This window comes from Amphiprion ocellaris, chromosome 7 (assembly GCF_022539595.1).
Source record: "Amphiprion ocellaris isolate individual 3 ecotype Okinawa chromosome 7, ASM2253959v1, whole genome shotgun sequence".
Classification (NCBI taxonomy): domain Eukaryota; kingdom Metazoa; phylum Chordata; class Actinopteri; family Pomacentridae; genus Amphiprion; species Amphiprion ocellaris.
Genome location: NC_072772.1, coordinates 795,727 through 818,155, shown reverse-complemented (window position 1 = coordinate 818,155; position 22,429 = coordinate 795,727). Strand labels below are relative to the sequence as shown.

Sequence of the window (22,429 nt, the reverse complement as noted above, 5' to 3'; positions counted from 1 at the left end):
TTTTCAGTGCAGCATAATACAGAAAAAGAGGTTTGAGTTAATTTACGAATGCCGTCATCACAAGGGTTGTCCAGCAAAGTGGCTCTGACTCCATATTTCCAATATTTTCAGCACTCTCTGCAGCACATGTAGCAGAGCGTGCATCTCAGCTGAGCAGACGGTGGTGCGGAGTCAAGCAGTGTCTTCACTGTAAGCTGCTAACTAGTCTGTGATATAAATTGCTGGAATCCAGTAAAGATAGGCCCAATTATTTTCCCTTCCTCATATAATTCTAACAGAATGTCTATAAATATAAATAACATTTGCTATTATACTGATATTAGAATGTTTTGCTTGCTAAAATCAGCTTAAACTCCAATAATCTGGTTGTAGCCAACATATTAATCCATTGTTTATGAACATTTTAGAGCTTATTACTTTAGTGAAATCGGTGTGTTTGGCTAAATACTTCCAAAAATGATGTTACAGTAGTTTATAAATGACTTCTGGTGCTTTTGGCATATATTTCGCACCATGTTTTTTTTTCTTTTCTTCTAGTTTCACTTAAATGGAACAGTCAAATTCAGAAAATGAAATTGCTTAACTGTGATTCAGACCAGGAAATGCAAAGTGCTTTACTTTACGTTCAAAGCAGAGAGTGTGAAAGTGCAGACAGAACACACCGAGCCTGGGAAAGTGTCTGGAAGTTAATGCTGCCCTGTTTTCCTTCCCAGTACTGCCACAGCACACTGATGTCGTGCTAATGCCAGCCATACCAGCGCTCCCTCTGCCTGCAGAGTGTGGACTCTCCAAACACACACAGAAAAACAAATGCATTCTTAAGCTAGAGTATACTGCTGCAGGATTAGCATTTTAAGAAGCCCGGCCTATATTTGAAAGAAGCTGCATACAAAACAAGACAGAATTACTAGTTTGTGGAAAGGTGTTTGGTGACTGAGAGGAAATACCCTACCGTAACACCCTTTTACATTTGTGATGATGTGTTTCTCCTTTTTCTTTCTTTCTTGCTTTGTCTTAGTGCCCACCGTGCCGCAGTTTGACTCGAGTCTTGGTGGAATCGTATCGAACCGTCAAAGAGTCGGGTCAGAAGTTTGAGATCGTGTTCGTCAGCGCTGACAGGTGAGAGTCACTGAGCCGGAATATAGACAGGATCATATTTATTGACATCTGCTTCTGTCTGTCAAGGACACAAATAATAATCGTCTCAATTTAGTAAATTAACATCTGCTGTGTTACTATGTGCAGGTCAGAGGAGTCCTTTAAGCAGTACTTCAGCGAGATGCCGTGGTTGGCAGTGCCATATTCCGACGAAGCTCGACGATCACGACTCAACAGACTCTATGGAATACAAGGTATTTTACTTTTTTTTTTAAAATACAACCTCAAGTCTTTAAGCTAAGAGCAGACAGTGGAGGGTTTTTTTTCCTTTTCCCTGCCAAGCTTAGTTATGTCACACACTGGCATAATGGCTAACAGCTCTCTGTGCCGGGCAGGCAAACAGCAACACAGATTGCCCTGCAGCCTGAGGAATGTGGGCCAGTTATCAAGTTTAGTGTCTCGCTCGCTGCGGAAGTGCTGCAACTCTCCCTCTGCACCATCACTCTGATTCCCTTTCCTCTGTACTGGTGTGCAGAGGACTGTGGATGAAGTTAGCAGGAGCTGGCTCTCGGCCTGTCCTGCTAAGAATGCCAGGAATGTGCAGAGGACGAGTCAACACTGCCCCACTCCACCACCTCCTGCACTCAAACCCCTGAGTTGATGATGGCCCTCCCCAACCGCTGCTGCTTTCAGTCCACATGCGCAGACAGGAACACAGTGACTCATGCAGCCTGATGGTGTCTGCTTCTGATAAGGCTGTTAATAAGGCCAGGGGATTGTAATCGCAGAGGTGGTAGGAGTCGGTTACACGTAAAAGAGATCTTAGAGGTGAGACGGACAAAGAGGAAGGCAACAAAAGGCCCAAAAAAACCCTCAGTGGGAGAAGAAACAGTCTGTGTCGTGAAAGATGATTAACCAAAACAGGGATCGACTAATATGGGTTTTTCAGGGCCAATGCCCATTATTGGTAGTCAAGAAAGGCTCATAACTGATATTTTGAGCCAATTAAATGTGATGTTTTAACAGCATGTGATAGCAGAGAACCTGTCATCCATAACTAGGCTTCTTCACTATTAATCATTGTTTTCCAGACTCTGTTTCAGGTTAATCTGTTGCCGCCTTCTAACTCAGCCACTACCCATTAGCATAGCACACAGAGAGGGGTTGCTGCTTCAACAATAATCAGTCAATAATCTACAGATACTCGGAAAAATGCCAAATATCGACCCCAATAATCGACCAGCCCAATAATCAGTCTATCCCTAGACCCAAACTACCTCCCTCACTCTTTCCCATTTACACCCTCTTCTGTCCTTCTTCAGGTATTCCCACGTTGATTCTGTTGGACGCAGAGGGTCACATGATCACGCGACAGGGCCGGGTGGAGGTGCTGAACGACCCCGAGTGCCGACTCTTTCCCTGGCACCCCCGACCCGTCCTCGAGCTCAGCGAGTCCAACGCCGTGCAGCTCCACGAGGGGCCCTGCCTCGTCCTGTTTGTGGGTGAGCAGCTTGGACTTACAATGCAGCGCATCTCCACATGGGGACCTGCCTGAATGAAGTGGCTTTTATGTAGAGCATATTGAATGTCAGACTCTGTGGAAAATTCTTCCAGTGTCGAAAGGTCCAGAGGTCTGAACAGAACTGGCTCCTTATTCATCTATTTATATGCTAAAAAGGAACATGCAAAAAGTGTTATACAACAGCATCGTACAGTGATTTAGACGTGAATGCAGGGCAGATGTGATGACATTATAAAACAGAATGGAGGACACAGTGATGACCCTCAAAAAGTGAGACCACCCTGATGTCTGTGGAGGTCAAACCAAACTGCAAAACAAGACGGAGACCATCTGCACACTGTCTTTCATCTGTCCACCAGCCTACGCTCCTTCCTTGGCTTTAGTTTCACTCATCTGTGCATTTTTCTTCCTCTCCCAGGTGGCTTTTTTCATACTTTTACCATCGTTCTGTGTGTCTTCCCTGATTTATTCAGACGCTGAGGATGAAGGTGAATTGGAGCCAGCCAAGGAGTTGATTCAGCCAATCGCAGAGAAGCTCATGGCTAAGTACAAAGCCAAGGAGGAGGAGACGCCGCTGCTGTTCTTTGTGGCTGGAGAGGTGAGATAAGCCGCTTGAGAAAACTCAAGACAGGAATGCCATTTTACACTAACTGTCATAGCCCAGGTAAGAGTTTGTTTTTATACCACTTACTCCACTGCGTCTTCAGTAAATGTCTGTGCTTGGGGCTGTTACATGCTTCATAGTCCAGCCACTTCATGATTTGTGAGGCTGATGCTGAAAACACAAATACATCAAAATAAAAATACATAAACATGCAGCATAAACAAACATTTCCGATTTCCTTTTAAAGAATTGTGACGTTCTTATGTACTCAGCAGAGACACTTAAAAGTCAAGAAATACAGTCATGAAATAATAATGCCGTTTCCAAAGGTTTTTTTGTCCTATTTTTCTTAATGTTTGATTTTTTCCAGCCACTTGGGGGAACCAACAGTTGTCTATTTACACATCCAGCACATACATAAGCAGCATTAGCATTCATTTTAAGTATTTCTCCCTTTTAGGTCTGTTTGTTATCTCCACCAACTCCTGAAGGAAATATGTGACTCTCTCGCTGCTAAAAACTGCACTGTGTTCACCAGTGGAGCTGTTAGTTGTTGAGCAGGTGGTGTACAGTCAGTTTTTAGAACTTTTCTTAACCTGAAAACAGCTGCTTGGTGCGACCAAAGCTTAGAGTATATCAGTGATGTGAGTAAATAAAACAGTAAAGGTAGAGGCAAGAAGACAATGAGCTAACAGATGCTGAAATAATCTGTGGAGCTGAAGGAAACTGCACTGTCAAATTACAGTCATCTGATCCATAGTTGATGTATGTACTGTGCAGCCACAACCTTAAAATTACACAATGACACAAATAACAGTGATTATCTTGTTACAATGGCATCTATCAAGCAGTCAGGTGTTTTTGTTTTCTTATGCTTTTATATTTTGCATCAACACAGAAAGGAAACCAATCAAACACAAAACTGTGACTTTAACAAAAACAACAACAGGTCAATGTTGCAGTGACACATTACATACTCACAAAATGGGATGTACAGCACTATGCCTCATAATGGCTTATTAAATTCTTTATCTTAGAGTATATGACATGTATATAGAAAACCAGAAATTTATAAATGTGCCATGCTGAAAAGTATTTCCAAAACCCAGTTCAATAGGCTGAGTCGCTGACTATAACAGCTATTTGTTCCATACCAGTAAGATTAGAGAATTCAAGTAACCATGTTTGTATTGTGAAACATTCCAGCTAATGAAGTTTTCAGTGTAGCAAAATCATTATTTCAGCAGCCAAATAGGCAAGGTTTGCTATTTTCCTGCAACCCTGTATCCTAGCAAGCAAACGAGAACACATGGGGACAGATTTCTATTCATTATCAATGAGACTGGATGAAACGCAGTCAGTCCTTAAGTTGATGTGTTCAAAGCAGGGAAAAGGATCAACTGTAAAGACCAGATTGTGTCGGCTAGATGACTTTGTCAGAGCATCTCCCCAACAGGAGGTTTAGTGAGGTCTTCCTAGGAAGCAGTGGTTGATACCCACCCAAAGTGGTCCAAGGAAGGACAGTCGGTGAACCAGTGACAGGGTTTTCAGTGCCCAAGAATCACTGATGTGTGTGGTGGACAAAGGTTAGCCTACAAGGCAAACTGTTGAAAACTTAATGCTGCCTGCGGTAGAACATATGGTGCATACTTTGAAACCTACCTAAACATTGCTGCAGAGCACATGCAGCCCTAATGGCAGTGGTGTTACTTGATGGCAGTGGATATTGCTCCCTGTTACACGACAAGCAGTGTTCAGGGAAGGTTTGAGGAACATGAAAAAGAGTTCAGTGTATCAACTTTTCCTGCAAGTTCCCCAGATCTCAGTTGGATTTAGCATCTGGAGGTGCTGGAAAAACACGTCTGATCCACGGAGGCCCACATCTCAGCCTTGGGGATTTAAAGGATCTACTGCTGAAGTCTTGGTGCCTGATGTTCGGAGGTCTTGTGGAGTCCTTGCCTTGGTGGGTCAGAGCTGTTTTGTCACTACAAGGAGGGCCCAACACAATATTGTGTGGGTAGTTTTAACATTGTGGCTTCTTTAAATCTGGTTATGGAAGAGTTTCGACCATGGTATGCTCTGACCGGGACACCGAACAAAAAACATATGCAGTGGAAACCAGCAATTCGGCAGCAACAACAAAACATCTTACGCAATAGAATCTTAATGGAATGACAACATTGGAGGCCCTTCGCTTGAACTTGCAAGAGAGACACTGAGTCCTACCCGTGACCCAAAATTCAACTCTGTGCCTCTATGAAGATGGGTCGGCCCGGAGCGCGCCAGCAGATTTTCTTTACTCCCTCACACTGCTTCCAAATCACCCCTACCTCTCCCCTTCTACCGCCTCCCACGTCTTGCCTGTGTGGGACGATAAAGTTTTCATAACTCCTGTTATCTCATGTTGTTCTGTCACGACCTTTGCAGAACTGGTGGAAGTTAGCAGCAGCGGCCGACACAATTACCAGATTAGCTACCTCTCCTCAGTTCCCCTGCTACCTGCCCTCCTGCCTGCCTTCCTCTCTTTCTGCCCGACAGCACTGGTTTCTCACGTCACTCACCATAAAGCGGGCTCAAGTTTCGGCCGTGGGGCTCGCACATGTGCTAACCGTCGGACCCCTGGCTGCTGCGCTCTAATGTCAGTCTGGAAATGTCACCAACCTACATGCACAGGACGAGAAAAGCTCAGAAAGACCAGAGTTGACATGGTTGTGTTTCTTGCTCATTGTCTGCATGCCAATATTTATTTGACCTAACACAAAGAAACACTGTTGCTCTGGAGCTTGTTGTAATTCAGAAGCTTCTCGTTTTATAGCTGCAGTCTGTGTTTGCTTTGTTTCCCTTGTGGCACACATGCTTGGCCAGATACTTTTACATCCATGTCGCACAGGTATAATTTCCTGGTTGCAGCTCAACCGGCTATGAAATCACCAGGTTTCATTTCCAGATTGGGTTCACAGTCAGATATCACTTCCCATTTCAGACACTCAGTGAAGCTTCCAGGCTCTGGGCTCAGACTCCTTCACCTTGGCCTGGGTTTGCCCTGGTAGTCGCACACTTCCTTGCCAGGCCAGCTGCTGGGTTTTCTGTGTCCATGAGAGAGCAGTATGTTGGCAGTCTCTCCGGGCGAGGCTCGGCCCAGCCAACGACACAGGATCTTCTTACCCTGCTGAAAAAAAACGCACGCCGCAGAGTAGTATACTGATTTATAAACGCAGAATGAAAGATCTTTTGTTCTTTCATTTCTGCTGTGTGCTGGCTGTTGCATGTAAAATGAACTCTGGTGGTATTATCCAGTCACATAAGAATTTAACTGATTTTTGTGGAAAGCAGCAGTGACTGCTGCCTGTGATTGTGCTCTTCAAAGCTTTGTTTTCCCATGCATGTTCTGTGTGTGTGTCCCTAAACAGAATGATTGCTCTGACTTTGAGATTATAATGGGTTGCATAAACACTCCAGGGCTTCCTCACAAGCAATTATTCAAATCTTAGCACATAGGAAGTTTCTTCCTTCTTCTTTACTATTACTCTCCATTTTCTTAGAAAAGCCTGAAAAGGTCAAAATTGTAATAATGTAATGCTGGTCTTATCTATAAAGCTCCACATATAACATGCATACCTTTATGCATGTGAAGAGTTTGGTTACAGGGATGATTATTTCAATCCCTTCACCACCAGACAAAAACTATTGGATACGCTGTTTGAAATTTGGACCTGGCATTCAATGTCCACTGTCCTTGTGATCCCCTGACCTTTCCTCTAGTGCCACCATGAGGTTTGCATGTGTCTTTATAAAAATAAAATCTCAACTTCTGTCAAATGGGTCAAACATTTGGTAAGGATTTACTTAGTGGAAGAATCCGACGGGCTGTACTAACGCTGTTAGCTAGCATCACCATGAGGTTCACAATTAGAGCTTAAAAAACAACTTGGCTGTTGACAAAAAAATAATTCACAAATCTGATAATCATTTGTTTCTAATTTTGTTACTTCAAGATTTTTTAAAAAATGGTCTCACATGAGTGTAATCTGAATAAGTTTATCTTATTGAGTTTACAAGACATTTGTTCACTCACTCTGGAGCATGGTCTGATGGGGTTTCTCATTCTGTTCTATAGAGCAAATAGTGGCTGTTGTACTGTCAAAGATATAAATGAGGTAATCAAGGAAATAAACATCAGATTGTGTGAAAATAAAAATAGTTGCAGCTGTATTAATGAATTTGCATGATATATTGAGTCCTAGAATGGACTGTAAATGTCTGACACCATCATCAGGTCAGAAATGTAGTTTTTTTAAAAATACTTAATGACCAAAAATATGCAAAAATAATGATGTGTCTAGTGCTAATTAGCAAATATTAGCATGCTAATATGCTAAGCTAAGACGGTGAATGGGGTAAAATATTATACCAAAGTATTCAGATGCAAGTTTTGCCACTCTTAATCATCTTGGTAACCTTCAAGATGAGCAGTTATTTTTGGGGTAAAACCATCAAAATGAATGGAGAGAATTAGCATAACTGCTATTTCAGTTTTCACTGGGACACAAAAGCTGCAAGTATAGAATAACCAGAAAAATCTGGTAATTAAACACTACAAAAATGGTGACTTTGACTTTAAATAAGGTTCAAGAATCCGTGTTCACAGTGGTTATGCTCTTATTGTGCATGCACAGTTTCACAGCACAACAGTTTTCTTCCAGTGCAGCTCTTCTAAAGCAGAGGACTGGTTTAACTGGGACTTTACCTGCTAGTATCACTATGTAGGCATGTTAGCGGTTAGCTCACAGCTAAGTACAGCCTAAGAGCTGCTACCGTTGCATGTTGACTTTCTAATTATAAAATCATAGGTGTTTTCCTGTCTCATATTTGCTCAAAAAAGCCACATGAGCATAAAATTAGCATTGACTGCGAGCCTGTCTTATCTGTAAACCTCCATTAGTATGTTTCCATCACTTTATTTTTATCTGAAGATGGATCTCGTGTAGCTCGTAGATGTTCTTCACCAGACGAATATGTTTTGACTTTCAGCATATACGAGCAGATGAGCATTTACTGCTCAGAATATCCAATATTTGACAATCTTCATCAAAGCCGGTCTATGAGACTCTGAGGCCAGCGTGGTGGAGGGAGGTTTGTTATCACCATCGGCTGAGGCCTTATCAGGTGGTCATCATGTGTGAAATGCCACCGTGCATCACTGATCAGAATGATGCTGGCGGCCAGCAGGTTAGGGTTAGGGTTGAACACGCTGATCACAGCTGTGGGAGCGGTACAGCGCCGAGGCCCTTTTGTCTTGTTTTGTTCGGCGCTGAGCTGCAGAGCCTCAGGAATGGCTGCACCTCACCAGAAGCAGTTTACACAAGCTGAGAAGCCACACAAAAGAAGATGCATGACTTCCCACTCAGAGATTACATCTTCTCATATCGGAGAGGCTGGAAAGGCCACGGTGACAGATTGTGGAATTTCTCTGTGTGGTTTCTTTACACTGCGTGGCCAGATGATCTATAATCTACGCTCGGTACGGCTGCGAGGGGAAGCTTTTATTTGTCGTGGGAGAATGGAGCAGTATTTCACTTGTTACAGCATTGTCCTTAGTGACAGCTTACATCTGGGAGCATTAAGTGGTCAATGCGTGCTGCTTTGCAGCGGAACAAAAAGGGATCTATTTGGAGGAAGTTAGCTGCCTAGAAGAAAACGCCGCACTGCAACTCATCTGCTCCATCTGTTAGCAGTTTTGCAGAGTGGAGGTCACGGACTTCGCCTTGGCATACGTATCCTTTTTAAGTAGCAGTACGGCCAAAGCTATTCAGTGAAAAGTCTGAGGGTTTGATGCATTTAGCAAGAATAGCTGCGGATTCTCTGATAACCGAGGAGACACAACTAAGAGAGCAGAGAGGAGGGGATGGCTGAACTGAACATGGAGCAGGAAATCCATCCAAAGTCGCTCTATCATTCACTCTGTTGTGTCTAAACACACATAAATCAGTAACTAACAGCATTAACATCAGAAGCACTGCCTCCATCACAACTCTTTGTTGCAGTGCCCCCTGCTGGCCTTTTCTTGTAACTTCTGCATTTGCAACATAATCTCTTCCATATGAAACTGATCTTTAATCTTTGAAAGTCTCCCTCAGAGCCAGAAAAACTAAGCTGAGGGGAAACCGGGTCGTCATGTCATGAGGATGAGAAAACGTCTCCGATAATGTGAGGGAATCATCTGTACGAGTGAACTGTGTGACCTGAGAAAACATAACACATGAAATTCCTTTGAATTAGGGAAGATATGCAACAAGAAAAATGGATCTCTGTCAAGGCAGGAATGCCCATTTCAGAAGCACTCCCAGCTGGAACCGAAGCTGAATTACAAAACTATGAGATTTCTTATTCACTCTCAATAATTAATGAACCTCTCAAGCTTGTTTGAAAGTTGCTGCCTGCCTACCCGGTAGTGATTCATTTATGTTACCTGTGGCTACACAGGTTGTAATCCTGAATGTTAAAGGGTGAAAGGTGACATCAAGCCTCAGGCAGAACATGGGTGAGGCCTTTTCAAAATAACTGCAAAGAAATAAGACTGGATTCCTCTCTAAACCCAGCAGCCATCTATTTTTAACAGACTCCTTTCACAAGTCCATGCACTACTCTGCCCACATGCACTGTTCAGCTGCGAGGAAACTTAAATGTGATGTGAGAGAGCTTTTGGAAGAGGAGGGATGTTGTCGGACCCCCACCTGGTTCCTTCCTGACTTTCCACACAGCAGGATGTGTGACTAAGCAGCAGCTCGCCGGTCTCTCTGGGCAGGCTGCCTGCAGGAAGACGGCACACAACACCCTTTTCATATTCTCTTTCAAGAAGCCTTCCTTAATAAAGATTGTGCCAGGCGGTTCTGAATTTTGTAGGATTATCTTAATGTGATGAAGTTCAAGTAAAGGGCGCTGTCCTTGTTTTCTGAAGTGTGAACTGATGAGGAATGTGTTGTTTTCCCTCCTCTGGAACGTATCCAGTGTTTGATTTGCATGTTAGTCAAAGCACTTCAAATGCTAGAATGAGAAAAGGACCGATGTTTAAAAGAAAAAAGCCTCTTCTTACCTCACAGCAAAGCACCCCCCCCCCCCCCACACACACACACACACACACACACACACACACACACACACAAACACCATGCACACAGCTACATTACTCACAATCCTGTTGCACGTTTTTCAGACATTTTCAGTGACATTTCTGTAAGTTCAATAGTTAGTTAATGCTGTAAATGCAGATCAGCAATTGAATCGTGCTCAGGTTCTTCTTTTTCAGATTGTTATTTTTAAATATATACATGTAGAATTTAAAGAGGCCTGAAAGTCAAATTGTACATCGTTTTGAAAACCTTATTGTGCACATTTACAGGCTTATATTTTACTTTTTGGGGTCTAGTGTAGGTCTGGGTCTGTGTTCTGTATTTTTACTAATTTCTTCTGTTCTAAAATTTTACCACAAATTTAGTTTTTTTTTTGCTGTATATAAATCAGCAAAAAAATACTTAAAATATTTACTGAATTATTTATAATATCATATTATATATCATAATAATTAGGGTGTTGGCCACTATTTTAAAGAAAAATATGTGTACTAAAGATTGAAAAATGGTAAGTATTTTAACTGTCTCAGCATCTATTCCCTGTAGTTTTTTTTTTTTTTTTTTAACAAATTTGACCATAAATTACACTATTTACTGTATCTAAATGCATATTTTTGCTCTTTCTTTTACACTGTTACAGTTTTCCACCTTTTTAAAGTATTTTTTCTTTTGCCCTTGCTGCTAGATTTTTTCCTCTTTTTTTGTGTGTTTTTGTTTTTTTCAGTGTATAGTACTCTGTATACAATAGGATGATAAATTTCACAGGAAATTTGTGGTAAAGGTTCTGTTTTCAGAGCAGAGTTATTTTTTGTCAAACATTGTAGAATTGCTCTACTAATGTTGATCACATCGGCGTAGACTTAGATGACTTTATTAATCCCTGGAGGGAAATTAAGTTGTTATGGCAACATGGATATTGAATTAAGGGGTAAACAATTAGACAACACAGGATATTAGGGTATAAAATGAAGGTAAAACAAAACTATATAGAAAATATCAGCAGAATATACAAGAGTGATAGTATTTTTTATTTTTTAAAGAGTATACAGTAATGTGCAAATGAGAAGGTGCAGTGACATTTAAAGATATAATGTCTAAGGTTTTTTGAAGGCCAAGTTTTGTTTGATAAAAATATCATGTGAGGCAAAAACAAAGTCTAACCATTTAATCCGTGGAACGTTCCCCTGTATCATCATCTAATCTCCCACTTCTCACTGCATCTTTTCCCTCTCTTTCCCTTCAGGACGACATGAGCGACTCGCTGCGAGACTACACTAACCTCCCAGAAGCAGCTCCTCTGCTCACCATCCTCGACATGTCGGCTCGCGCCAAGTACGTCCGCGACGTGGAGGAGATCACGCCGGCCATCGTGGAGCAGTTCGTCACCGACTTCCTCGCCGAAAAGCTCAAACCAGAGCCCATCTAAAGAGAACGTCCGGGTACAAACCGGTCACACTAAAATGGGACTCACTCCATTGTCGAAACCCCGACCTGTTGCTCCACCCCTCACCTTTCCTCCCCTCTGTCTCTCTGTCTCTCCCCCACCACCTCCCCTCCTGACTGTTAGAGAGACGTCTCACTTTTTACTGACATTTTAACATTTTTTTTAGACATGTTCCTCTTTTCATGGAGTCCTCTCTTTCTCCTGTGGTGCCTTGCATTGACTATAGTCCATACAGTAATATATATGGAGATTCTGTTGGGTTTTTTTTTATTTTGTTTTTGGCCTCAAGAAAAGTTTTTTTCCACACAATAGCATTTCTGAATTCTAGAGAAAGCCAGAGAATTACCCAGTGGACCTACTTATTCAGCTGATTCTTTGTTTTCCATTTTGTCCGCAATATTCTTTTTTTTTTTGGTTTCTGGATGATGTTAAGAAACAATAAAATGCATTTTTACAGTTGTGATTCACATGTAGTGCAGATGTGCTGAACCTCAGTTGGATGTAGCTGTAAGCCTTTACGGCCCTATTTAAATAAAAGTTAAAAAAACCAGTATGACAGGTGCACATACAGTAAAGAGCACGTCGTTGCTTGTATCAGACCAATGACTGATGTTTTTCAAACCCCTGTATCTTGTGTGTGTCATGATGTGAGTGAAAGTCATCTCTAGCCAGTTGTTAACGGTAGTTCTCATCTCAAAGTCATTACGAGGATTTTCTGTGAAGGTCCCCTTAATGAAAACAGGCCAGGTTATTTCTGGAGGCACAAAATGGCATTTTTTTTAAAAGTGTTGAATGTATAAATCCCTATATTCTGTTACTTCAGTCTTGACTTCTCACACCCATTAAAAAAATTCACTGGCAAGCACAAAGTTTTATTCCCGTTTAAGTTTTATCAATAAAGTTAGCTCTTGGATATGTAAAAGACACACAGTGCAGTGACTCAACGGCTCCTTTTGTCTGAGGGAAATGTTGCGTTTATTATTGGAGGGAAGGGAACTTGGACCTCACACTTTGCATTTTTAAGCATCATGAATTTACCTTAACAATATGACTGCAGATTTACAAGATGAACATATAAACTGCCCTTTGTTAAATGGATATGCCTGCAGCTAAAGCATGCATCTATGGAAAATATTTGGAGGGAAAACGGGAAGAATTATGTGACTTTGGGGAGCAGGTTAGGGTTTTTACACCTTTTATCACACTGGTTTTAGAGTTTATTGTAGCCTCACCTCATGAGATTCATCATATAGGAGAAAATCCAAGAGTTCCATCAATAAAATAGCTTCTGTGTGTGATAATGAAGGCGCCACATGCAACGTTAGAGCTTTGATTTTCTTGTCACGATCTCTGTTTGCTCATTCGGTTGCTGTAGTAACCATTTATCCAGCAGCTCTCTATTCAGAAACTGAAGAATAGCTCGCTATGTTGTTCCTTCTGCCAGAATTAACGACTTGTCTAGTCTATCAGTTTTGGGGCCAGATTGATTTCAAAAAGCTCTTGGTTGTGTTCCTCGAGCTGCTCCTGAGCAGCTTTTGCAGCATGATGGGGAGCCACGTTCTCCTTTCTTTACCTCAGTGTTTTCATTGCTGTGGCTGACAGGTATAAGATTGATCGTATGAAATTAGTTTTTAAAAGTAACATTTATAATTTGACATTTCCCATACTGAGTTCAAGTGTGTTTTTTGAACCAATACAGTCAGCCAAAAATGTAGATCTGTAATTACTATTCAACAGATCTAGGAACAGTGTCGACAAATTCAATATTTCAATAATTTTCAAGTTCAAATGTCAAACATTCTCTCTGGTTTTAGCTCCTCAAATGTTACAAATGACTGATTTTCTTAAGTTTTTATATTACACTGAAAATCTATTAGCTTTGGACTCATGATTGGATAAAACAGTGAGTCTGAAAACACATTGTACTCTGGGGAATTCCATTGACCAGTTTTCACTGTTGTTTGGCATTTTATAGGAAAATGATTAATCAATAGAATGAGAAGAGAGATGATTAGTTTCAGAATTATAAGAAGTGGAAATGAAAGAAGCAGACAAGTTCACATAATTCAGAGGCACACTTCGCAAATCTTGACTGAAATTCCGAGGTTTTATTACTAGCAGAATATGATACAGAAGATGAAGTTATTCTATTGAGTCCGATATTTAGAGGAAACATTATGAGACCTGCCTCTCAGCTTTAGGCTGCCTTTTCTTCCCAGATGTTTGCAGTAGTTTTAACAGTTGCTTCCTGCCCTCAAACAACAGAATGCTGGCTGCCATGGCAGAGTTCAAACTGTCCACATCAGGAGCGACTGGAATAAAGAGCCTGTGACCATCAGTTCTCTCAGCTAACTGGACAGATTCTACACTCAGACCATGGGTCTCTCCACCAATCACAAGAGCAGTGGGGCTCCGAGCCCAGCTGTCATGGTACAGCTTGGTGTCCACTCTGGGGAGGGAAAGTCTCTCGTCGTCGGACTCAGCATCAGAGTCAGAATCGTACTCCTCGTAGCGGGTGTTTCTGCGACTAGGCCTTGAGCTGACCCAACCGTAGTCTCCTGCTTTGGACGGCTTGTGAGACGCAATAACTTCAGTTTCTCTGCTTCTGTGAGGTTCACAGCTGCTGTCAGCCACATGGACAGTCACAGGTTTAGGAAGATGACTTTTGATATCATCCCAGGTCAGGCTGGGGTGGATGGGAAGGCGGAAGTGGGCGCCCATGGCTGCACGCAGAACTTTAGGCTCCCAAACATCCACACAACCTGTTGGCAAAACAGCATTATTATTAACAATTAAGAAAATGACTGCTAGCAAATATGCAGTCATTAGTTGTGGAGTTTATTTGTTCACAGCTTCAGTTGTCATCATAAACATACCCTTTGTGAGGAGGACATTATGGCAGCCAGCGGCAGCAGCACATCGCAGCATCGTGCCAAGATTGCCGGGGTCTCGGATGTTGTCACATATCAAGGAAAGCGGAACTGAATGACTTCTATCAGCAAAGTTCATCCGTGATGGATCCGGCCGAGAAAATATGGCTGCAGAAGAGGTCAAAGTGAGAAACATTTCAGATTATCTGTCTAATACCAGACCAAACCAAACGTGCCACCCTCACCGATCACTCCTTGTGGGGCCACAAGTTCAGACCAGGTCTTGATGTCTTCAAACTTGACTTTAACCAGCGAGGCCCTCCTCAGCTTGTCTAAGGGCAGCTCTCGGAGCCGATCCACTGTACTGAAGAACACCGTCTGTGGGTTGGCTCCAGCATCCAGGGCGTCACAGATCAAACGTCTGCCCTCCAGCAGAATTTTACCCTGGTGCTCCCGAAACGTCCTGGAACGAGCAACACTCACCAACCTCCTGCAGAAAAGACGTGGAGAGGAGGAGGAAGAGGCAGTGTGAACATCACTGGTTACCATTATTATCATTATTATGACTTTAATCATGGATGCTACTGAAACGCAAGGAGCTATCATGTCATACAAGAGCAAAATGCAGCAATGCAGACTAAGAAAAATGGCTTAAAAGTTCCTGTTGTAAAACAGAATTAGATTACTACTTCACATTTACAATCATTTACTACAGTGGTGGAAAGTAACTAAGTACTTTTACTTAAGCTCCCTACTTGAGTCCTATTGTGAGTTTTTCATTATATTATTTTTCTGATACTTTATACTTCCACTGTTGAGAACTTTAATCACTCGTTGCAAATAATCCAAAATATACTCAACAAATAAACTATGATGTAATATCACATATTAAGACAAACTTTATCAATCCCAAGGATAAACTGACAAGCTACTAGCTCTGAATGATTTGGGGAAAACATTTAATTGCACTGTTTCTAACAGATAGTGTAATTGGCAATACAATTTTTAAACCTTCATTTAAATATTTAATGATTAATGGACTTAAAATGTGTGATGGACCGTTGCATTTAGACACAGTTAACATATAAACAGTTCTATATTCTAATGCAAGAATTGGACCTTAAGGTATAAATTGCCAAAGTGCATTTTGTTTTTTTGTTTTGTTTTTTTTGGAAATAGCATAGGGAACAACATTAACATTTGTCACAAATATGGGGACTATGTTACGAAAAATAAATACAGTAATAATAACAATAATAGTGTCTAATTAAAAAAATACCAGGACATTTCTGTCAACTATCTGTCACTGAAACAGGCTGATCATTCATGGCTCAAAAGCAGCATGTAAGCATTGCAATACTATTGCAATATTTCATTTAACTTGATTATAAATTCTACAATCAAGTTAAATAAAGTAATAATAACAAAACATAACTAGATAAGACTCTGGGACACACTGCATAATGTCTATCCTAAATTTCAGCATTTGCTAATTGCAATTTCATTTTCTGTTACTAAATATTATCCTCTATTTTTTTAGTCACAGGTTACACATTTTGTTTAATACAAAATATAATCAACAGTAACACACCACCCAGCAGATAAACTCTATAAAGTAGTTACATAACTCTGACCAGCTTCAACATTTAAAACATTAAAGTTCATTTATCTATAATTAGAATAACTCACTAACTGGTGAGAGTGGGGAGAACTTTATGTAGATCACTCACATATTTTTGGGAAATGTCAGAAAATAACCGTGTTTTGGAAAACTGTATGTGAAGAGCTACAACAAATAATGAGTTAGAAGATCCCTCTGAGCTGCAGTGTGCTTTATCTTTGTAATTTCTCTGAAGAGAGTGTGATGGGAAATGACAGATATTTAATCAAAATACTGCTAGAGGCATGTTAAAAAAAAAAAAAGCCATAACGAGAAACTGAGGGAAAACAGGAGCACCCACAAAGGTAAAATAACTGAGGAGATCTACATGATGGAAAAACTAGCTCACAAACTGAGACTACAGGAAGCCCAAATGGACAAAACATGGACTAAGTGGACAGAAGACAGGACTGGAAATGGCACCGTTGGAGGGAAACAAGATGATTAACAGGACTGAAGGATGATGTAGATTCTGTTACTACCCAGGCACTGTTCAGTTGTTTATTTGTTTTTATTGGTTTGTGTAATTGTATAAAAATAAATAAAAACTTGAATGGGAAAAAATAATAATTCACTAACAGACGTTATTGTGGAACACTTTATTCTACATAATGAATACCTTTATTCAGGATACAGTTTGGTATTTTTAAGTATACATTAAATGCATGACTTTACCTTGGAACAGAGTATTTCTGCAGTGTGTTAATGGTTTTACTGAAGTACAAGATGTGATTCTGTGCCACTCACGCCAATCTTTTATCTCCAGGAAAAGCCCTGTCAAAGCGCAGTCCGTCAACTTGATCCTTTGAAACACAAACATGTTTTACACTCGACTGCACGTTACTCCTTGATTTGACCGAGTCCGTTTCTTCTGGATGTCCTCCTGTAGATGGATGTCCTCCTGCAGATGTGACTTCGGCCTCCTTTAATCTCCAGACATTCTGCTCAGACTGCGGAGGCTTCAGGACTTTACTCGTCTCGTTTTCGGGAAACAACACTCGGACAGGTTTCCTCCTCAGTCCGCGAACAAACCGTTTTGATTCCACCAAAACAGCGCTCCTCTGTGTCAGGAAAACATTCCGCTCTACGGAAAACAGGCACATCACGCCTCTCGTGTAAGCTGCCATTTCTACCCAGTTTCTTCTTCTCTTGTCTTTCAGAATGTTGTAGCAACACTAGCTAACCTCCTCAACGCCTCCAGCCGTTAAACAGCCGGTACTCAACTACACATCTAAATTAATCTGGTCTCTTTGGTAACATTAATAATATTTCAAAGCGTGAATATTTTTTTTGTTCAAAATGTGTTCGAAATGATTAATTACGTCTCAAAGTGAATGTTTTTTTTATTTATTGACGCTAAAACTTGCTTCTCAACTGTAACCTCGCGAGAGAATATGAGACCTTACATTGGGCGATACTATTAACCTCACCGGATAGGGGTGACATGACGAGACGTTTGATTTCTTTTTTTGTGTGTGAAGACGTCGCACTTGCCTTTCATATAGTGACACTATTAGTTAACAGTTTATACGATATGATATCTAATAATTAGGTTTTAGTTGTAATATCGGAATTTTGGCAATTGGTATATACTTTTTATCAATCGAAGACAAAAAAAATCGATTAACCAGGAAGCTTAATCGCGCCTTGCACTGAGCTGTGATTGTCAATAATAAAAGAGGCCATGAGACGAGCGCTGCATTTTGTTTTCAAAGTTGGTGACAGGACCAGAACTGCCACGTTTTACCGAGATGTTCTGGGCATGAAGGTAGTTTTTCTGAGCTGCATTTAAGTGCAAACTGTGACTAAAGCCCGTGGTTAGCATAACTTTTGTTGATGTTGATCGGATAATCTCACCCACACTGCTGCACAACCTGAGATTCTATACTCAATTGTTATGATGGGAAACAGAAATATTTGAACTAATGCGTCCTTATTTTCTTTCTTTCTTTCTTTCTTTCAGATTTTACGACACGAAGAGTTTGAGGAAGGCTGCAAAGCAACTTGTAATGGGTAGATATTAGGAGGAGACTCACACTTCAGCTGAACTTTGTATTCAGCGTTACACAGAGATATGTAGGTGTTGCTGTACTAATACTAACCCTGAATTCATCTTGTGCATATATAGACCCTACGATGGGAAATGGAGCAAGACAATGTTTGGCTTTGGTCCAGAAGATGACCATTTTGTTGCAGAACTGACATACAACTATGGAGTGGGAGAGTATCATCTTGGCAATGACTTCTTGGTGGGTGAGGGTTAATATGGACAAAGCAGAAAGACTATGCAACTATGCACACATGTTGTGAGCTATAGAGAGATATCTTTGTCTGTGCTTTAGGGACTCACTCTGCAGTCGAGCCAAGCTGTGAGCAATGCTAAACGTCTGGGATGGCCTCTCACTGAGGTAGCAGAGTCTCTGTATCTGACCCAGGCTCCTGGAGGATATCCTTTCTACCTTGTGGACAAAGAGCAGCCTCCTCATGGTGAGATTCACATCTGGCTTTTTTTCTAGATCAAATCCATCCATCATCTATACACCGCTTAATCCTCATTAAGGTCACAGGGGGCTGGAGTCTGTCCCAGCTGACTTAGGGTGAAGCCAGGTGACACCTGGACAGGTCACCAGTCTATCACAGGGCCACACAGAGACAAACAATCACACTCACGCCTACGGACAATTTAGAATCATCAATTAACATCAGCATGTCTTTGGACTGTGGGAGGAAGCTGGAGAACCTGGAGAAAACCCATGCTGCACAGGGAGAACATACAAACTCCACTCAGAAAGATCCCAGGTCCAGGCCGGGACGCGAATCTGCAAGGCGACAGTGCTAACCACCGTAGTTTATCCAGTGCTCAAAGGTGATTCATTCTAGTAAAAATACCAAATAAGATTTGATTAATGCTTCACATTAGGAAAGAGTTGATTGATTTTCTAAATTTATGCAGTAATTTATAGCAACATTAATTATGGATAAATAATTATGAGCCGCAGCTTTAAATACTCAAATAATAAAACAACCGCATCATGATTCTGTTTGTCCATCATAATATTTTAGAAAATACAGTGACAAATGCATGTGAGTAGAGATTGATTTGTATGTATTTTTCAGGGTGAATACTGATACTGTTTAGTAATTAAGGAGGCTGATATACCTTTGCTGTGAAAAATGACATTTTTGGTGTTAAAGTTTAGAATCAATCACAAACTTCACAGGTTGTTCAAAGTATGTTTTTTTTCTCTGTCCTTTACATATATCTAAAAGAGCTTTTTGTGACATAATTAATCAGATAGTGCCGTGAGCGGGACATTGCTTGAAACTGAAGTGTGTTTGACTGCAAATAGATAGAGGCTGCTGCATCAGGAGAAAAAAAGTCCAAAATTAAATGAACGTATTTGATCAGGAACTGGTTAAAAAAATGTATCGATAATTGGAAAAATGCTGAATATTGTATTCAGTAATCTGCCGATTCCTACATATGACCATGTGCTTCATGCACAGGTGACACACAGGTTAACTCTGGTCAGATGGTCAGCTTTCAGTAATGTAAAACATTCTGTAACATATTTATCTCTCTTATATTTCACTAGTCACTAACTCTTAGTATTTTGTTCCCAGATCCTGTGCAGAAGGTTTGTCTCGGAGTGTCAGACCTCCAGAAATCAACCCACTACTGGAATACACTCCTGGGAATGAAAGTGATAGACAAGAATGAGGAAAAGAAAACAGTCCTGATGGGATTCACAGACACTCAAGTGGGTCAAAGAATTATCACTGATTAGAAACACAGCTGTGGGTGTGGTCTATATTATTTAATAAAGTGCTGTTATTGTTATACTGATATGTCCTAGCTGGTCTTTTTAGGTCATAGTGTTCTATGCTGCTGTGACATTTTAATCTAAGGAGTACGTTGTTTTTGAGAGTTTTTTTCTCTTTCTCTTGACAAATATCATCAATGCTTAAACTTTATATTTTTTTAAACCACAGTAAATTAAGATGAATATTTACACATTAAGGGTTTTATTGTGTGTTTATTATTTTATGTTGGAGACTAAAGAATGTATTTTTAGCGTGCATGTGTTTATTGTGTATGTGATTTTTGTCTTTGTCTAGTGTAAGCTCGAGCTCCAAGACATCAGTGGAACAGTTGACCATGGAACAGCATTTGGGAGAATAGCATTTGCATGTCCACGGGAGCAGGTAAAATATTACTCATGATCAACCCTTTTTAAATCAATAATTGTTGAGAAATAGCATCAATTTCAGCTTAAATATAGCATTTATTATTTATATTACTCAGTTGCCGGACCTGGAAGCCTTGATGAAAAAGGAAAATCAGAAAATTCTCACTCCATTAGTCAGCCTGGACACTCCTGGAAAAGCCACAGTAGAAGTGGTCATTTTGTCTGACCCAGTAAGTGCATCAGCAAAACCGTCCTTTATAGAATAATGTGAAGTGAGTCTAGTTAAAAATATCAAGTGCAAAATGTTGTTTTTTTCTTTTTGTTCTTTAGGACGGCCATGAGATTTGTTTTGTGGGAGATGAGGCGTTCAGGCAGCTGTCCATGGTGGACCCCAAAGGAAATGAATTGCTTGATAAGGTTGGCGTTGCTCCAGAATTCCAGCCTCCACATTAAATATGCAACATGTGTTGGGATCTTCACTGTGCTTGTGCTCTTTATGCTTTTAATTTGTTTTTAGGCTATGGCTGAGGATAAAAGTGATGAGTGGTTTGCCAAACACAACAAACAGAAGGCTGCTGCATGAGATGAAACCTGCACCATCGATTTCTCACCAGTTCATGTGATGATGAGATGCTGTACGAGCCACTTCGAACATAAATCTTCCTGTAATGTCAACTCACTTATCTTTCAGCTGGCAGTGTGAGATACGTTTTCCCTTTGATGCAAGCCATTAGGTGCTGCTGCACTGACAGAACATGATAAATGGACCAGTTGTTCAATTTGATGTATATGTTTCCAATAAATGTTGCTCCTGTCAATAAGGCAGAGAGGTGGACAAATAAAATCCATTGAATGCAGCTCATGCTCATAAATTCTGAAAAGTGTCATTGTGACCAGGAGCAATTAGGCTTCTTTTGAGCTTCCACTAACAGTCTGTGCATTGTAGATTTCTCAGTTAGTACTTTTGATAGCTGAAGTAATCGATGGTGGATTTACTTAAATAAGAGTACTAATACCACATTGTGAAAATAATCTGCTACAAGTAAAAATCCTGAATTTAAAATCTTACTTTAACAAAAGTATCAAAGTATTAAAATTCAGAGCTCTCAATGCAGAAACCTTATGGCTGTGACTGTTACATTGTAATATAGTATTGCAGTATACTATAGTATATAGTGTATATAACTACTTTGTCTTGTTGTAAAATCTAGCTTTGCCTGTTGCAGTTGGTTGAGGTCGAGCTGATTTTGAACTACTGTCTATTGGAAAGTGTATAAGGCTAATTAAGCTTTTCACTATGGAATAATATGCTGATTTTTTTTCTCTATTAATTGATTATTTGGTTTGTGAGAATTCTGAAAATTGCCATTATAGTTCCCCAGAGCCAAAACTGACACCTTCACTTTGGTTGTTTAGTCCAACTCACAGTCTAAACCTCAGAATTAAGAATGAAATGAATAAATGATATACATATAACTAGCAAAATATTAAAACTAAATCTAGATTGTTGTAATAATTTAAAAGAAAAGCAGCAAATTTTCAAATTTGTGAAGCTGGGGCGATCAGCTGTTATTACATGAAAAAAAAAACAATTCAGTGACATTCCATTATAATCAAACAGTTGCCCATTACTTTTCTGATAAAAAATGAATTGATTAATCAGCTGACAGTGTCAGCTGTACTTATTTAAACTGTTAGTTAAATTGCTAAAAACGTCATACTTTATGAGCTCTTCAAATGTTTCTGTGTGCAAAAAATATGAGTAAAGTCACTAAAGAGGTCAAACAACTGAGAGTGAACAAATATGGCACAAAAGCACCATATGCACTGGAATATTAAAGCTCATAATTGTACATTTGCACAAAGCCACAGATTGAGGTAATCATACTGTACACAACTTTTTTTTTTTAT

General features: G+C 40.4%; 3 protein-coding genes across 3 annotated transcripts in view; 2 read left to right on the top strand and 1 right to left on the bottom strand.

Moving 5' to 3' along the window:
- The window catches only part of nxn (nucleoredoxin), a 69,742-nt gene extending 57,018 nt beyond the window's left edge, over positions 1-12,724 (top strand). Inside the window, exons 4-8 of the mRNA XM_023272037.3 lie at positions 1,019-1,119; positions 1,246-1,352; positions 2,421-2,600; positions 3,094-3,218; positions 11,598-12,724. Coding sequence (XP_023127805.1) covers positions 1,019-1,119; positions 1,246-1,352; positions 2,421-2,600; positions 3,094-3,218; positions 11,598-11,780 — 696 coding nt within the window. The 3' untranslated portion in view covers positions 11,781-12,724. The remainder of the gene's footprint in view (positions 1-1,018; positions 1,120-1,245; positions 1,353-2,420; positions 2,601-3,093; positions 3,219-11,597) is intronic.
- Positions 12,725-13,884: 1,160 nt separating this feature from the next.
- On the bottom strand, positions 13,885-17,650 carry mrm3a (mitochondrial rRNA methyltransferase 3a). The gene is made up of 4 exons (XM_023272061.3): positions 17,076-17,650; positions 14,914-15,158; positions 14,675-14,836; positions 13,885-14,560 (listed from the first exon to the last, which is right to left on the bottom strand). Exons 1-4 carry the CDS (start codon positions 17,453-17,455, stop codon positions 13,974-13,976), a joined length of 1,374 nt encoding a protein of 457 aa, XP_023127829.2. The 5' UTR covers positions 17,456-17,650; the 3' UTR covers positions 13,885-13,973.
- A 126-nt stretch (positions 17,651-17,776) lies between these two features.
- Positions 17,777-21,375, top strand: glod4 (glyoxalase domain containing 4). Its single transcript, XM_023272038.3, has 9 exons — positions 17,777-18,096; positions 18,292-18,341; positions 18,457-18,577; positions 18,671-18,815; positions 19,953-20,089; positions 20,448-20,534; positions 20,635-20,748; positions 20,849-20,935; positions 21,036-21,375. The coding sequence occupies exons 1-9, from the start codon at positions 18,013-18,015 to the stop codon at positions 21,099-21,101; spliced, it is 891 nt and encodes a 296-aa protein (XP_023127806.1). The 5' UTR covers positions 17,777-18,012; the 3' UTR covers positions 21,102-21,375.
- Positions 21,376-22,429: the final 1,054 nt, after the last annotated feature.

What these genes read in the sequence shown, in the direction of transcription:
- glod4 (XM_023272038.3), top strand. Translation starts at nt 18,013, where the DNA reads ATGAGACGAGCGCTGCATTTTGTTTTCAAAGTTGGTGACAGGACCAGA. An exon ending in GAGATGTTCTGGGCATGAAG is followed by an intron (nt 18,097 to 18,291) that starts GTAGTTTTTCTG and finishes TCTTTCTTTCAG; the next exon opens with ATTTTACGACACGAAGAGTT. An exon ending in TGGGATTCACAGACACTCAA is followed by an intron (nt 20,090 to 20,447) that starts GTGGGTCAAAGA and finishes GTCTTTGTCTAG; the next exon opens with TGTAAGCTCGAGCTCCAAGA.
- mrm3a (XM_023272061.3), bottom strand. Translation starts at nt 17,455, where the DNA reads ATGGCAGCTTACACGAGAGGCGTGATGTGCCTGTTTTCCGTAGAGCGG. An exon ending in CCTGGAGATAAAAGATTGGC is followed by an intron (nt 15,159 to 17,075) that starts GTGAGTGGCACA and finishes TCTTTTCTGCAG; the next exon opens with GAGGTTGGTGAGTGTTGCTC. An exon ending in GGCCCCACAAGGAGTGATCG is followed by an intron (nt 14,837 to 14,913) that starts GTGAGGGTGGCA and finishes CCTCTTCTGCAG; the next exon opens with CCATATTTTCTCGGCCGGAT.